Source organism: Azolla caroliniana, unplaced genomic scaffold (assembly GCF_043228905.1).
Source record: "Azolla caroliniana isolate FFs.n. ecotype wild unplaced genomic scaffold, voAzoCaro1.0.p SCAF_5, whole genome shotgun sequence".
In the NCBI taxonomy this organism is placed as follows: domain Eukaryota; kingdom Viridiplantae; phylum Streptophyta; class Polypodiopsida; order Salviniales; family Salviniaceae; genus Azolla; species Azolla caroliniana.
The window spans coordinates 3,569,631-3,584,890 of record NW_028230440.1 but is presented as its reverse complement, the minus strand read 5'-3'; the positions used below and the strand labels follow the sequence as shown (position 1 = coordinate 3,584,890).

General features: G+C 37.3%; 3 protein-coding genes across 4 annotated transcripts; all 3 read left to right on the top strand.

Annotated features, from left to right (window-relative positions):
* The first annotated feature begins 3,242 nt into the window (after positions 1-3,242).
* On the top strand, positions 3,243-4,351 carry LOC147863693 (early nodulin-like protein 6). The gene is made up of 2 exons (XM_087319939.1): positions 3,243-3,641; positions 3,873-4,351. The coding sequence occupies exons 1-2, from the start codon at positions 3,335-3,337 to the stop codon at positions 4,217-4,219; spliced, it is 654 nt and encodes a 217-aa protein (XP_087176065.1). The 5' UTR covers positions 3,243-3,334; the 3' UTR covers positions 4,220-4,351.
* Positions 4,352-7,919: 3,568 nt separating this feature from the next.
* Positions 7,920-10,927, top strand: LOC147863692 (uncharacterized). 2 transcript variants are annotated; one of them, XM_087319938.1, is made up of 6 exons: positions 7,920-8,047; positions 8,488-8,585; positions 8,912-9,182; positions 9,568-9,770; positions 9,850-10,037; positions 10,590-10,927. In XM_087319938.1, coding segments are annotated over exons 2-6 (975 nt in total). In that variant the 5' UTR covers positions 7,920-8,047; positions 8,488-8,583; the 3' UTR covers positions 10,901-10,927. The 2 variants fall into 2 exon arrangements, with proteins under 2 accessions (XP_087176064.1, XP_087176063.1); XM_087319937.1 differs by lacking the exon at positions 8,488-8,585.
* A 1,129-nt stretch (positions 10,928-12,056) lies between these two features.
* Positions 12,057-15,003, top strand: LOC147863691 (pentatricopeptide repeat-containing protein At2g03380, mitochondrial-like). The gene has a single exon (XM_087320469.1). It carries the CDS (start codon positions 12,354-12,356, stop codon positions 14,010-14,012), a length of 1,659 nt encoding a protein of 552 aa, XP_087176595.1. The 5' UTR covers positions 12,057-12,353; the 3' UTR covers positions 14,013-15,003.
* Positions 15,004-15,260: the final 257 nt, after the last annotated feature.

Sequence of the window (15,260 nt, the reverse complement as noted above, 5' to 3'; positions counted from 1 at the left end):
TGGTAAACATTACCATTAACTGTCATTCATGTTTTTCATTGAATGTTGACATGATGAGCTTAAAATTCAGTTGAAGTTCAGCTTGTGCATTCTCTCGGTGCTTTGTCTTTCTCATTAGTTCTTGTTCATGATTTTTGCTGTTGGTATCAACAAACTTGTAAGGTTAGAAAGAAATAATCTCAATTTTGAGAACTGATAGTCATGTCTATGATGTATAACCACTTAAATACAGAATTAGGTTTGTTTCTTGATGGCATAACAGGTCTTGAAGCAAATAGGAGAGTGTTGTGCATGATGACACAAAGGTCATATGAGATCCTTAGGCAACCCTGGATATGTCAATGACCTGACCCATGATTGTGGCTTCGTTTTGTCACTTCATTCATGATAGCGAGTTATTTTCCATTTGTAGCTAGGTAGGTTCATTGATCACATAGGGCTACAAAATGAGCATCTCATTCATCCAACCCATACGATTGCCTGATTTCTCACCTTTTAAATGGGAATATTGTGGAGGATTATCTTAAGGAGTGGGCTAAACATATGTAGTATGTGTTGATTCACAAATCAAGTGATCGCCATAGGCCCAAGAAAACACATGACTATCATAGTTGATTATAACCATTGCTCCATTGAGTCTCTTCAATAACTATTTCTTTTAAGTACTTGTATTACCTAGTATGACCTACGAAGATATCGACATTGGTAGTAAAGAGCAAGCTTGGAACCAAGAAAAGCGGAACACAACAAAGTTGGTCTTGGAGGTTTAGGCTTAATGGCTGCCCCAATGTGAAAGGGGACAATCTCTTTGTAAACAAGCTATAAAATTCACTTTTGTGCTATGTGACCTTTGCTTCTTCAATATTTAGTTTTCTCTCCTTGTAATCTAAGCTCTCTCTCTCTCTCTCTCTCTCTCTCTCTAATGTTAAGTGTTATTTTGTCAAACCCTAATCACGCAAATATAAGAATGTACTCGGTGAGATTATGTGAGAACACCTAGAGCTAATACACTATCATCTAAGGTTGAACACGAATGAAATGTGCATAACTTTGAATATTAATGATGGCAAATCTTGAAACATAATTGACACTCTAAATTACCACTTTTGGTAAACATATTCATTAATCTAAGGTTGAACTAGAATGGAAACCTTTGATTAGAGTGGTGGCAAATCTTGAAACCTAGTTGAGATTCTAAATTGTCATATCTAGCGAAGGTCTTCAGTAATCTAATGTTCAACTAAAATGGAAGGTAGATAACTTTAACTTTGATTATGAATGGTTGTAACTCTTTATACATATTTCTAAATTGCCACTTTTTGCAAAAGTCTTCGTTTCGATAGTATTGGTTGGCTTTTATCTCTAATTGTACCTCTAAAGATAGATAAGTGGACTAGCAATAAACAATTATTTCTTTTGTACTATGGAAATGGAAGATGATACTCATTGTTTGATAAATTGTCTCATTAATTGTCAAATGGGGTAACAATTTTCAAATTTTGGCAAGTTTTATGTTATTTCATTCTAAACCAATGAGTATTTGTATAATTTACACAACTCAACCCAAGATAACAGAAATAGATCATTTTCCTCTTTATCAAAGATAGGGGATTGCATCATAATTAGGATATGCGTAATGTTGATGTATTTGTGGTAGGACTTGAGTTAGAGTATATGTATCTACATTGGAAGTTTAAGGGAGTATTAATGTTGCAATTTTGTTTCTTGGTGCAAGGCGGAATTCTTTCTTTGATGGAGTGTTTATCTTGCCTACAAATGATTCAACATGACCCACTGCCCATGTTGTGATGACATAAGAAAAGCATGTAATCAACCCCCCACATTCCATAGTGGCAACTATTTGAAATTAAGGTGTAATAGAAAGGTGTGAAAGTTGAGATATTGTTGGTAGACTAACAACTTACCTCCAAGATTATCTAATTAAAAGAAAGGAAGGAAGAGAAACTTTAAACAAGCACTCTCTACTTTTGTACTCTATGGTCTTCAACAGATGCTTTGCTATACTAGAGAGGAGATATCGTTTGACAATTTTCTATAATCCTCGTACAAAAGGGTGGGTTTTCAATGCATTGGTCACCCAAGCCTGATTTATGCATAAATAACACAAGCATTTGTTCCATAAGCAATAAATACTCTTGGTTGTTTCATAGGCAAAAAATGAGAGATCACAAATATTTATGGTGTTGCATGTGTACGCAAGAAGGCCTCAATACCACATGCCATAATTAATAGAGCAAAGCTTGTGATAAATTGGGAACCCGTGTGGTGGAAGCCCTTGTCTAGAGGGTTTTATATCAAGAGGGTGAGAGTTTTATCATTGGATAGACTCTCATGTAGCGCATTGGAGGCCTTTAGATAGCTTGTTGAGTTAGAAAAGAGGTGTTAATGGTACTCGGAGGTCATACTGTGGTTTCGAGTAAAAAGGGTAGTTGTAGAGAGAAACCCTTCCACGATGATCTAGACTCACCATTCATTCACATGGAGCAAATATAATTTAGTTTAAATAAATATGAGGTATTTAGTGAAATGTTTGATTGGTGAGTTGGGTACCCGAGTAATGAGGTTTCTCAAGCAAAAGAAATCTTGTGCAAAACAAACCCACAAAGTGTTCATCAAGTCTAAGGACACTTGACATGTGTTTGCCTATCTAGGCCCCAAAAACAAAATGGAGGGACATATACTCGCTAATTCAGTATAAAGGATCCTTGGACTTGTGACTTCCTTTTCCTTCTGTTGGGACCCCCAAAGTGGATACTTACGTGCATCAAATTGTGTTCTAGTTTCCATACTCCTGTCGCGAAGGAGTAAACACACACACACACACACACACACTCTCTCTCTCTCTCTCTAATACACATACACATGTGACATAAGCACATCAAAGTCTGCACGAGTTTCTATTCTACCGAATCGCCTATTAAGGAGTAAATCCACACCCACGCGCGCACGCGCACAGACACACACACACACACACACACACACTCTCTCTCTCTCTCTCTCTCTCTCTCTCTCTCTCTCTCTCTCTTATGTTGAAGGGTCACACACACACACGCACATTCTCCCTCTCTCCATTCTGTTGAAGGGTCAAAGGAGTGAAGAAGAAGAATACATATATGCTTTATGTACTTCTGTCTGTCGGCGTGTCATTGAATGGTCAGGAGAGAAGAAGATTTCCCTATCTCTACATGTAATATGTATGTATATATATATATAACGAGAGAGAGAGAGAGAGAGAGAGAGAGATTAGCGCGAGTGATATCCATCCACAAAGCTGTTTTAAGAGGGGGAAAAAAACTGTTACAGGGAAGTGGTCATGGTGGTGGCGAAGAGAATGATGGAATCAGGGATAAGGCAGGGAAGAGGCAGTGCTGGGGCGTACGCCACGACGAACAAGAGCAACAGGTGTCTCTTCTTCTTCTACTGTTACTCTTCCTTCTTGCTCTTGACTCTATGGAGCAGCGATTCCAAGTTCGATTGTAATGGAGGTGGGGGATCAACAGGAGCAGTAATGGTGGGAGCCACCGATCACACGGTGGGGGGCTCAACCAATCGATGGGATCTGGGCGTGGATTATGACACTTGGGCTTCTGCCAACACTTTCTACGTGGGCGACAACCTAGGTGGGTACCCCTAACTATGTTCACTATGTAGTAGTATGTATTGTACGTATGTAGAGTTATGTATTGCATGCATGCATGTTAATGTGTATTGTACGCCACTATATACATATATGTATTATGTATTGATAAGACCTCTTCAATTTTCCTTCTATCTTTCTAACTTACTTCCATCCCATGTTTTTTATCTTGCTTCACATCATTGCTTAATTGTTACCAATGTTATTGGTGTAGTGTTCACTTGGACGGGTAACCATGATGTGGTCACTACTACCGCCCCCGAGTATGATGCATGCACTTCGTCATCCTCGCCCTACACGAGCAACCCCGTCACCATTCCATTAACGACACCCGGCACCACGTACTACATTTGCTCGATTTCGGGCCATTGTACTAGCGGCATGAAAGTGTCGGTGACAACGTTGTCCTCGAATTCCTCCTCGACCACTACTCCGAACACCCCTCCGAGCTCCTCCTCCATCAATTCCTCACCATCGCCAAGCTCCACCTTCCCCCTCTTCTTCCCTTCCAGTTTTGTCACCTTAGTTTTGTCCATCTCTACTATGCTTGTGCTTCTTTGATATTCGTTTCATTTTCACATCATAGGAATTTTGAATAAAGCATAGGAATATATCACCATCCCCTTTATCATAGTTGAGATTTATATGATGGATGTATTTGTGATTTTCAATAAAGCATAGGAATTGGGACCACATTGTTCATCGAAGTGCTCGAGGAAAGTTGATATCTATTGTGGATGTATTTGTGATTTTCACTTAATATTGGAATTGGACAACGTTGTTGATTGTTGATTGAAGTTGAGATGCATGGTGGATCTATTTAGCAATGGGCATGGTTTCGGCTCAAACCAAACCAAGTTGTTAACATGGTTTAACGGTGTATTGGTTCCCAAAAAAAATTAATGGTTTGATTTTTTTATAAACGGTTTGATTTCAGTTCGGTTCTAAAACTTGGGTTTATAGGTTTGCTTTAAAGGTTTATGGTTAACTTTTTTTTATTACGTAAATAGTTTTTTAATTTAACGGTTTAATTAATGATTTAATTAATTTAACTTAAATGTTTATTCAATTTAATGGTTCAATCAAAGTTTCTTTTATTGATTTAATAAATTTAACTTAAATGCTTATTTAATTTAATGTATATTTGTTTATTTAAATGTTTAATTAGTTTGACTTAAATTTTTTATTAAATGGTTCGGTTTGGTTTCAACTTTCCCTTAAACGGTTTGTTTGGTTTGGGTTTAAATCGTTTCGTTTAAATACATGAGAGTTCATAAACGGTTTGGTTTGGTTTTTGTTTTATATAAACAGTTCGGTTTGGTTACTTTGCCTTGAAACCGAACCAAACCGAAACCGAATCGCGCCCATTGCTAGATCTACTAGTGTTTTTCAATAAAATGCAAGAGTTGGGACCACAATGTTGAATGAAATTGAGTTTTATTCTGGATGCTTATTGACTTTGAATAAAGAGTACGATTTGATCACAATTTTGAATGAAGTTAATGCTTGATGAAGTTTAGGAAAGTTTAGATCCATTGTCAATGCATGATTTGAAGATGTTAAGTTGCTTGAAATAAGAGGTTATGCAACAATTAAGCATTACCTTTATGCACTAACACAGGACAAATTAGTAGTTAACAATATAACACAATAATTGGACCACAACATTGAATGAAGTTGATTTCTATTGAGGATGCATTATTGTTTTTCAATGGATTGTACAGTGGCACTTTGAACAATAAACACGAGATTGGCATTAATTACACCCTATTAACACAACATTCACTTGATTAAGAACAAATACAATCGATTATACAAGAAAGCTCTTTATAAATTAGGGTTCACCAAATACAACACCATGAATACGATGGTTATAACAAAAACGGCAATTTTAAGTCTTTTCTCTCACCCTCACCTTACCAGAATAAAAAAATGTGGAGAAGTGGTTCAACTCCATTCTAGCTCTCACAATGAACCAAACCCTAAGACCAAGAAGAATAATATGAACAAGAGCTCCAAAACCTAAACCACTCAAGAAGTAACAAAGAAGACACACAATGATACTTGAAGAATATTAAGAAGAAGAAGAAGAAGAAGAAAAAACACTCTTAAAACCCGAAACTTAGAAATGGTGCACTCTCAAAATCCAAAATGAGTGACTGAAAATAACCCCTCTTCTCCTCTTTTTATAGAGCAAGAGGCGCCTATTTTCGACATCAAATGTGCACCTACTCTTTTTGTATCAAAGGTGAAAAAGAATATTTCTTGTATGGATGCGCAATTGAAGGGACGACCAACAGGTCAAAGGAGAAAATAAATGTACAAGGGAAAAGGGATCAACAAAAAAACTTTCTTGGGACTTTGCATGATCAATGTGATCCATGTCAACACCCAATGATAATGTTGTACAAATGAGGCTTGGTCGAAGAGGGACTAATAAACCTCTTAACAAGGTCATGAATGGGTTAGCCACATGAATATTTACTCTCCCATTTTGGATGAAAACTCCTGATGATTCGAATTCAACGGAATTTGACATAGAGTGTGATCCCATTCCGTTAAGGGAAGACAAAGTTAAAACTCCCTATGATGATAGAACCTATCAAAAGTGTACACGATCAATGACCTTGTTGCCTGTCAAGAGCATCAATGTAGTCAAGGTATTGTCATTATTAACCTCCATGCTTACTTGATAGATCACCATAAGGTCATCCCTATAGACCAATCAATTGTTTTGTCTCTTATGACTATTCTTCCTAAGTTTCCACACTTGCCATGACCATGATACCCAAGTGACTATGTAGAATTGGTGAAATTCTAGGACCAACATGTGAAACCGATCTCCAAGGACTAAATCCAACGATGGATTTCATATCGTAATTAGTTGACAAATTTACAAGGCCTTACTAACTCATTTTCTCTATGGCCTTATCGACTTTATGGGCAAGTACAAAGACATTTTTTGGTCCTACAAAGATATCCAAGGATTTGACCCCAAATTTTATCGATACAAAATCCACGTGAAAGATGACTTGTTTTTGGTACAACACCACCAATATGACATTAACCCGAATGACGAGGTGTTCTTTAAAGAGGAAGGTAACACTAACATATGCTCCTTTTTTGGGTCCTATAAAGATATCCAAGGATTTGACCCCAAATTTTATCAATACAAATTCCACATGAAAGATAACTTGTTTTAGGTACAACACCACCAATATGACATTGCCCGAATGACGCGATGTTCTTTAAAGAGGAAGGTAACAAACTAATGTATGCTCCTTTTTTTGGTCCTACAAAGATATCCAAGGATTTGACCCCAAATTTTATCAATACAAAATCCACATGAAAGATGACTTGTTTTTGGTACAACACCACCAATATGACATTAACCCAAATGACGAGGTGTTCTTTAAAGAGGAAAGTAACAAACTAACGTATGCTCCCTTCATCCAGCCATGAGGAAGCCTGAGTGGTCAAGTTCAATGTTTGTTGTTGTGATTATCAAGTGCAAAATCCATTGTGAGGCATTGTTATATGCAAAATCCATCAATGGAATTGAGATGATGTTGTAGGCTAGTACATCATTTAGAGACCAAGACTATAATGTCACCAATATATCAAAGAATGCAAGTGGGGTTGATCTAATATATATGGATTCCATTGTTTGCTACCTTGTTGGCTTAGAGTATAAAGAGGGTACAAGAGAGTGTGCTCCCATGCTTTAACAAATGGTGCTTGTGGTTATCTATGATATCCTCCTTGGTCTACCTGAACATCTAATTCTTACTTATTCTTCTCATGCACATATGCCCATGTCTTGTAGAAGGGATGATGTAACCATATTAAAAACTTATGATTACTTGACGAAGCAATTGAGAAATGATGGGACAATAGAGAAAAAAACTTCAAGGAATATATACGAGTTTCTAGGTGTCAAAAACCACCTCAGAATTATCAGTCTTCTTATTTGTCAAGGAGTTCCTCAAAATTGTCGAGAAGGACGAGGTCTGAAATATCCTCGAGTTTCTCTTAATATTCCTCAATTGTGTTGTAAAGGTTTTGCATTATTTCCTCGGAATGCTGATGGACTAAGAGAAAACGAGAATGACTTAGGGCAGCAATATGAGTCCTCAAAGAGTGAGGGTGGTACTAAAGAGGGCATTCCAGGAGATAAAAGGAAATCTCAGGGGTAGTATTTGCAATATGTTTTCTTCGCTTATAATAATTATGACAAGGAAGAATATCTTTCTTGCGAGATTGGTTTTTTCAAAAATTCTTCTCTCTGCCGATGGGCATCCTTTCTGTGTTTATTTGTCTCTGGACGATGTGGGCTTTTCTTGGAACAGTCACTCATGGAAGTGCTGGCGATGGCGATACCAAATTCAGGTAATCTATGTCGAAATGGGTTCCTCATATTCTGTTTGTCTCTTCCTAATTTAGGTTGTATATCTATTCTTTAAAATATATTTCTGCCAATAATATGTCTGTAGAATCTTTATTTCTATTTGTTTTGATCTAATTTTAGCCTTAACGTATGCTATAGATCTAGGTAATATCACGAAAATTGACAAAGTAGAAAGCTTCTATATGTTGGTGTGAAGTGTTGGATTTCTTCTTCTCACTTCGAACTCTGCCTTTTGGAAATATTAATAATGGAACAAAAATGGACTTATTATTATAAAATTCCTGTTATTTTTCCTGCGTGAAAAGGATACTCCGGCAATCAGCAGTGATTTTGTTATGGGCATAGATTTTTTTCCTGTTTTTGTGGGTGATCTTTTATTATTATATTGATGCACGTTTTTCTTTTTCTTTTTTGCTGCTAGCCTTCATAATGTGCTCATCACATGCTGGGATGCGATAGAAATCTGGTTGGATAATTTTCTCGTGAGCCTACACCTACTCTTTCGCATTGATGAAACATGTAAATATGATAACTTTGTCTATACTAGCATAAATACACGAGCATTAAAGAACATCCAAGAGATGTGAAAAACAGTTTTTTTCATTAGATAGAGTTAAGATAGACATTTTATCAAGGAGGTATGTCCCTAGAGTAGTCGTGAAAAGTGTTTAAGCTATCTAATACATGCTTTCCTGCTGTATTCAGTGCCTTGTGTGTATGTGTGTATGTGTGTTGTTATTTTATTTTTATTGTAAAACTTCTGGTTTAACGTGATTACATCATACAGAACTCTATAATCTATGTAATAATTTGTATAGGCCTCATGTGCTGAATGTACCTTGTAGGTTTTGTGCTGAAGAATGCCAAAGAACTGGCTGTATAAACTCTACGTGCTTTTCAAATTGTAGACAGATGGCTACAACTGATGGACTCCAGAATGTTAGTAGCTATGTTGTGTTTATGGGGCTGCAATTATTGGATTGGAAAATGTGGGATTGTGCGAGTGAATGTGAGTACCAGTGCATGATTCAGAGAGAATCAGAAAGGCAGTTGGAAGGGCTACAACCAGTACAGTATCATGGGAAATGGCCATTCAAACGATTCTTTAAACTCCAGGTTTGTGTCGAGTCATACAAGTTGTTCTATTGCATGTATCTCTGGTAAGTCCATAGAACTGGTCCTTACTAAATAATAAGGGAGATCCATTCAAGAAAATTGATGCCTGCACACATTTCTGTGGGCAATACCTGACCTTCAGGTGATATTATCTGGCATTTTAGAAACGTTATTGGTTTTATATGTTTGAAGAATGTTATTGTCAGTTAAAAAAGGTGAATTTAGTGGTATACAATCGATAATTTCAAGCTGCAATTAGTTAGTGCATTCTCTAGTGGGAGTGAACCATAATTCAAGAATATTCATTTGTTTATGCTTCAAAGCATAGCTTTGTAAATAGAAAGTCAAAACAAAAACTTATTGTCTCTAAATAATATTTGTTCAGGAACCTGCATCCGTAGTTTTCTCAATTGGAAATCTGGCTATGCATCTAGTGGGGTTGGTTTCTTTCTTGGACTTGATTTCTTCAAAATTGCCACAAAGAATACAAGGAAAGAAGAGTCCTTACTACGAATACAGTACACTATGGATCTTATATGGGATTCTGTCCATAAACTCCTGGCTTTGGAGCACTATTTTCCATTCAAGGTAAGCCAACTTGTTATACAATGTCCATGGTTGAAAAGTTACAAATATGAAGGCTTATCTGGGATTCGTTTTTCTACAGGGATGTATTGATTACAGAGAGAATGGACTACTTATCAGCTGCTGTTATTATTGGTTATACGCTCATTGTTGCAATTATCAGGACATTAGAACTACGATTTGTGGCGGTGCAAATGATGGTGGCTGTGCCAATTGCAATGTTTGTTTGTGGCCATGTGATATATCTCAATTTTTACAAATTTGACTATGGTACGTGCTGTTAATCCTCTCTTCGATAATGTCTGTATAATCTTATTGTATAGTATGCCTAGCTTTTGAACTTCTATGTAACTAAGCTTTTTGCTTTGTATTTCAGAAAATAAGAGATTGTGCTATCACAAATTTATTTTCACTAACACAGTGAACTTTCTGGGTTTCTTATTTACATATTTTTTACACTATTTTGAACTCATCGCGTTTACAATCAATAGAGGCAATCTTTTAATTAATACTAATAGTTAACGAACACTTTGTCCTTAAAAGTTGACTTCACAAATTCACTGCCCACAATCCAAAGGTTGAAATAAAAGAATAAATATTTTTGATATTTGTATTCTAAAGGATTAGCAGAAATATTCTGCTGTATCACCATCTGCAAGGCATGTGATACATCTATTTGGTTACTATCATCTCTCTAAGTGCATTTTTGTGCACATCATTATAAATTTATATGGATGGTTGGAGTTGTCTTGTAAAGAGTAAAGAGAAATAATTGGTTTTTGGTCAATGAAATCTAAAAGTGTGTATGCTGTCTTTGGTCAGGTTTAAACATGAAGGTTTGCATTGGCATGGGAGTGATACAGCTCCTACTTTGGACTCTTTGGGGCTGGTTCACACAGCATCCCGGGAGATATAGGCTTTGGTTTGTGGTCATTGCTAGTGCATTAGGTATGCTCTTAGAGATCTTTGATTTTCCTCCAATTTGGGATATTTTTGATGCACATTCCATCTGGCATGCTGTCACAATCCCCCTCACTCACATTTGGTGGAGTTTTATTAAGGATGATGTAATATTTAGAACCAACTATCTTATGAACATGACGAATGGTGTGGATGGCTGTAAAATGTCTTGATTAGCTGAAATGACATTCAATTCATAAGTGAGAAGTGCTTAGATCTACAAACAAAGTTTCATGAAAATACTTCCAATATTGACCAAGGAAAACTCTTAAAAAAAGAGCTCGCATTAACAAAGAAATTGTCTTGTAATATATGTCATTTTTTTATTTTATATTTTCCATTAGCACATAGAAAGGGAAACTGGTACAGACCAAGCCCAAATGAGATGTCATCATTGTTTACATTGAACATTGGTAAAATTATTACATGCCCTTGCAATTGATTTAACGAAAAAATGTTTACGTGATGAGGTTTCAGTTTTTAGAAAGTGGATCTTTTGCAAGATACCTTTTGTTTTACTGTAGAGAATATTGTGGGTTACATGCTTATAATATTTGTGTAGACCTTAGACCTTAGATGTTTGACTTCGTATTATGTTAGGATTTGAGGATGCAGAAAATGGAACCTCCAATTAAATGTTCTCAATAGTTGTTTTACAGTACCTTGCACTAAAATGTTACTCTCTTTGAAAAAGTTTCAATAATCATATGTTAGACTTGTGCTGAAACATTTAAGATTTATAGTTGTGTCAGATTCAACAACACAAAAATGTAAAACATCACCAATGTGGTGTCGTGGTGGGAACATGCACACTGTAAAAAGAGTGTACTTCTACCAAATCATAGTGGTAGATCAAAACTTCTAAATCAAGGGCGACTTCAGCAAACAAAGTAAAATAAGTTGCCTTGTTATTCATCGTTCTCAAGAAACAAAGCTTTTATATTGGTTTTTTTCATTAGTGTAACAATGATTGTGATGAGATGAGGACTATGTGTTGAAACAACATTTGTCCAACTTGCTTGTGCCTTATACTTGAAGCTTATGAGTGCCCTTGGTGGAAAGTCTTTCCTATTAATATCACAAAATTCCCATTTATTGATCCACATCTACACAATAATAACAAAGTTTTAAGCATCAATGGTGGACAAAAACAACCAACTATCAATCATTGCATGTACTTCAATGCCCTCATAATTTTCTCATGCACAATGTACCTTCGTCTGTCAATGCTTGATCAACAACATCCTTCACATGCACTACATACCTTGATCATTTGCTGCTCATATGATGGACAAATCCATACCATAGTTTAAATTTTAAAACTTTAAAGTGTTTCTTGTCACTTCAATCATGCAAGTACCTATGATGGCATCTACAAGCTCCCTATTTAACCTGCAATTCCGAAACACCACACTGCATAGGGGTCGGGAGAAGCTATCTGCTCTCACAAACTAAACGAGACGAAATGAAGCGTCTAGAGGATGAAGTAATACTTATTAAGATTTGGGTCAACAGATTGCTGAGCATAGGTTAGGAAAACTTGGTCGACCAGAATCATACATATCCCAAGGTAGGACAGGGCCAACAGTCCTTTCGGTTGGCCATGTGATTTCTCCCCCAGCAGCAATGGCTTCTCCTCATGTGCCAGGAAATGCAAGCAGAAGAAGCTTTCACACGTGTCACAAGATCCATGATGATTTTCTTCATGATGGGAACTTGGGTCTCCTGGACCTTCTCAGAACCTGCTCCAAGTTAAGAGACGGTGACAGGGGCAGAGAATTACATGCTGAAATTGCAGATAGAGGTCTGCTAAGAACAGATCCTTTCCTTGGTTGTGCGTTGGTGGATATGTATGCCAAATGTGGCCTTCTTCAAGAAGCAAAAGAAGTGTTTGAAATGCTTCCGGAACCAGATGTTGTCACATGGACAGCCCTCATTGCAGGATATGCACAACTTGAACATGGTCAAGCATCACTTGTTTATGTTGAGCATATGAAGCATCAAGGCATTGCTCCGAATTTTGTCACGTATACGTGCAGCTTAAAAGCATGCAGTAGCATCAAAGCCATTCATAAGGGTAAGGATCTACATGCCATGGTCCACTTCACAGGATTATTAGAAACTCATCCTTCTCTTGGCAGTGCTTTGGTAGATATGTATGCCAAATGTGGTCACATAGAGAAGGCCATTGATGTGTTTCACGAGCTTCCTTTTCGAGACGTGGTTACCTGGACTGCTTTGATTGGGGGATATATCCAACACGAACAGTATGAAGAAGCTTTAAATCATCTTACCCGAATGCAAACGATGGGCATTTCGCCAAATGTGGTCACATATGTTTGTGGGCTAAAAGCATGCGCTAAGCTTGGATCTGTGAATATTGGTGAAGCAATACATGCTGAGATTGAAAAACTGGGGTTTGTGGCTACAAACCAGTTCGTTGGCAATGCATTGATTGATATGTATGCTAAATGTGGTATGCTAGCTGATGCCCACAATGTGATTCATAAGCTGCCTAATCGCGATATTGTATCTTGGAATGCACTTATTGCAGGCTATGCTGACAATGACTATGGTAATGAAGCAATCTCTTGTTACAGGCAAATGCATAGTGAGAACATTTCTCCTGATATGCTCACATTCTCTAGTGTATTGAAAGCTTGCACCAGCATTGTGGCTATGGATACTGGCATAGAATTGCATGCCGAGATTGAAAGAAATGGTTTACTTAAGGAGGATGTTGTCCTTGGTAGTGTATTAATTGACATGTATGCGAAATTTGGGTTGCTTGAGAGAGCAGAATATGTTTTTCAGAAACTCCCAGTTCGGGATGAAATCACATGGACCACATTGATGGTAGGGGTTGCACAACTAGGTGAAATTGAGAATGTCTTTCGCATTTTTGAGAAAATGATAAATGAAGACAAAAAACCCAACCAGGTTGGGTTTCTTAGTATTCTTTGTGCTTGTAGCCATGGGGGCTTGGTAGATGATGGATGGAAATACTTTGAAGCCATGTGGGAGAACTATGGTATAATTCCAATATTAGAGCACTATGCTTGCATGGTTGATCTCCTTGCACGTGCAGGTCAGTTGGATGCTGCAATACTGATGATTAAAGAAGCACCATTTCATCCTGATAAGGGTATATGGCTTACTGTCCTAGGTGCTTGTCGGAAGTGGGGCAATACAGAGCTCGGAAGGCAAGCTTTTGGTGAATTAGAGCTATTGGATGACAAGGATGCTGCATCCTATGTCTTTATGTCCAATGTGTATGCATGCTGAGAAAGGGGTTATGCGGGATTAATTTCTAATCATGCGTATGAATGTCTGAATTATTCATACAAACACTCATGGCAGGAGGCGGTGACCAAACTCCTGGGAATGGAGCAGCAATGTGTGGATGAGGAGCTGGAATGGAGCATGGTAATTTCAGTCATAGTAATGTGATTCCTTTAGTTAATGCTGATTGAAATCCAACTACTATTACCAGCATCACTATGGAAGAATGTTATAAATAAGTAGATGAAGTCAGCTCGAGTATCTGATTTTGTCTTTTGACTACCAAAGTAAGCATTGGAGAAAAGGCACCCAGGATCAAATGAATGAGCCCTCACAATATCTCTATCCTTGGCAATGGTGAGAATAGGCAGGCTTGGTAAAGATCGTGAACTTGAGGCGTAAATGACATGATAAGGTTTCGTGGCTTTTCATGTACCATCTTTTGGGTGAAGGCCATTAACTGTCTAGCTGTTAGCTCTATGCTTTACACCGTTGGATCACGAGTCATAAAATCGAGTTAATTCAAGTTCAATCATTGCCATGAGCTTGACCCGACCAATATATTCTATTGGGTTTCCTGTGGAAGCTAAAAGATAATAATTACGGGCAAAGTTATTTCAAGAATGGATGGATGAAGAATGGCAAAAACGCGAATGGAAAGCTATTTGAAGACCAAATGGATTGAAGAATGATGACAGTCAAGGTGGTTGGAATATGATATTGCTAGGCCTCGCCTTCATAATAATTTGAAAGCTTAGGCTCCTTCAAAGCATGACTAGAAACCATGTTTAAAATGTGTTTACGAATAAGTGTGTGCTGAATGATGAGTTGACACTTATTTCATCCACACCCTCTTCTGCCCACATTTTCACCATTAGGGATACTTTATCTTTGAAATTTTTGCATCTACCTTACCTCTTCAATATTCTTTAACTACTATATTAGTTCATATCGTGAAACACTCCTTGGCTACATTTCCACTCTCCCTGAGGTTACTTTAGAGCAACATCCGAAACAAGAAACTCTTTCTCGAGGATATGTGCTCCCCCTAATACCTATGTGATCAATGATGAGTTGGATTTTTTGTTCGTTATTTGTGTATTGACAAAATTTTGTATTTGGTGCTTGACTATCATTTGTAAGATTTCGAAATCTATCATTTGTGAGTACATTACTTACCTATGGCCCATAGATCAGACCATTCCTCAATCCCTTGCATGATTACGCTTTTGTGACTCAAGCATGGTTTGT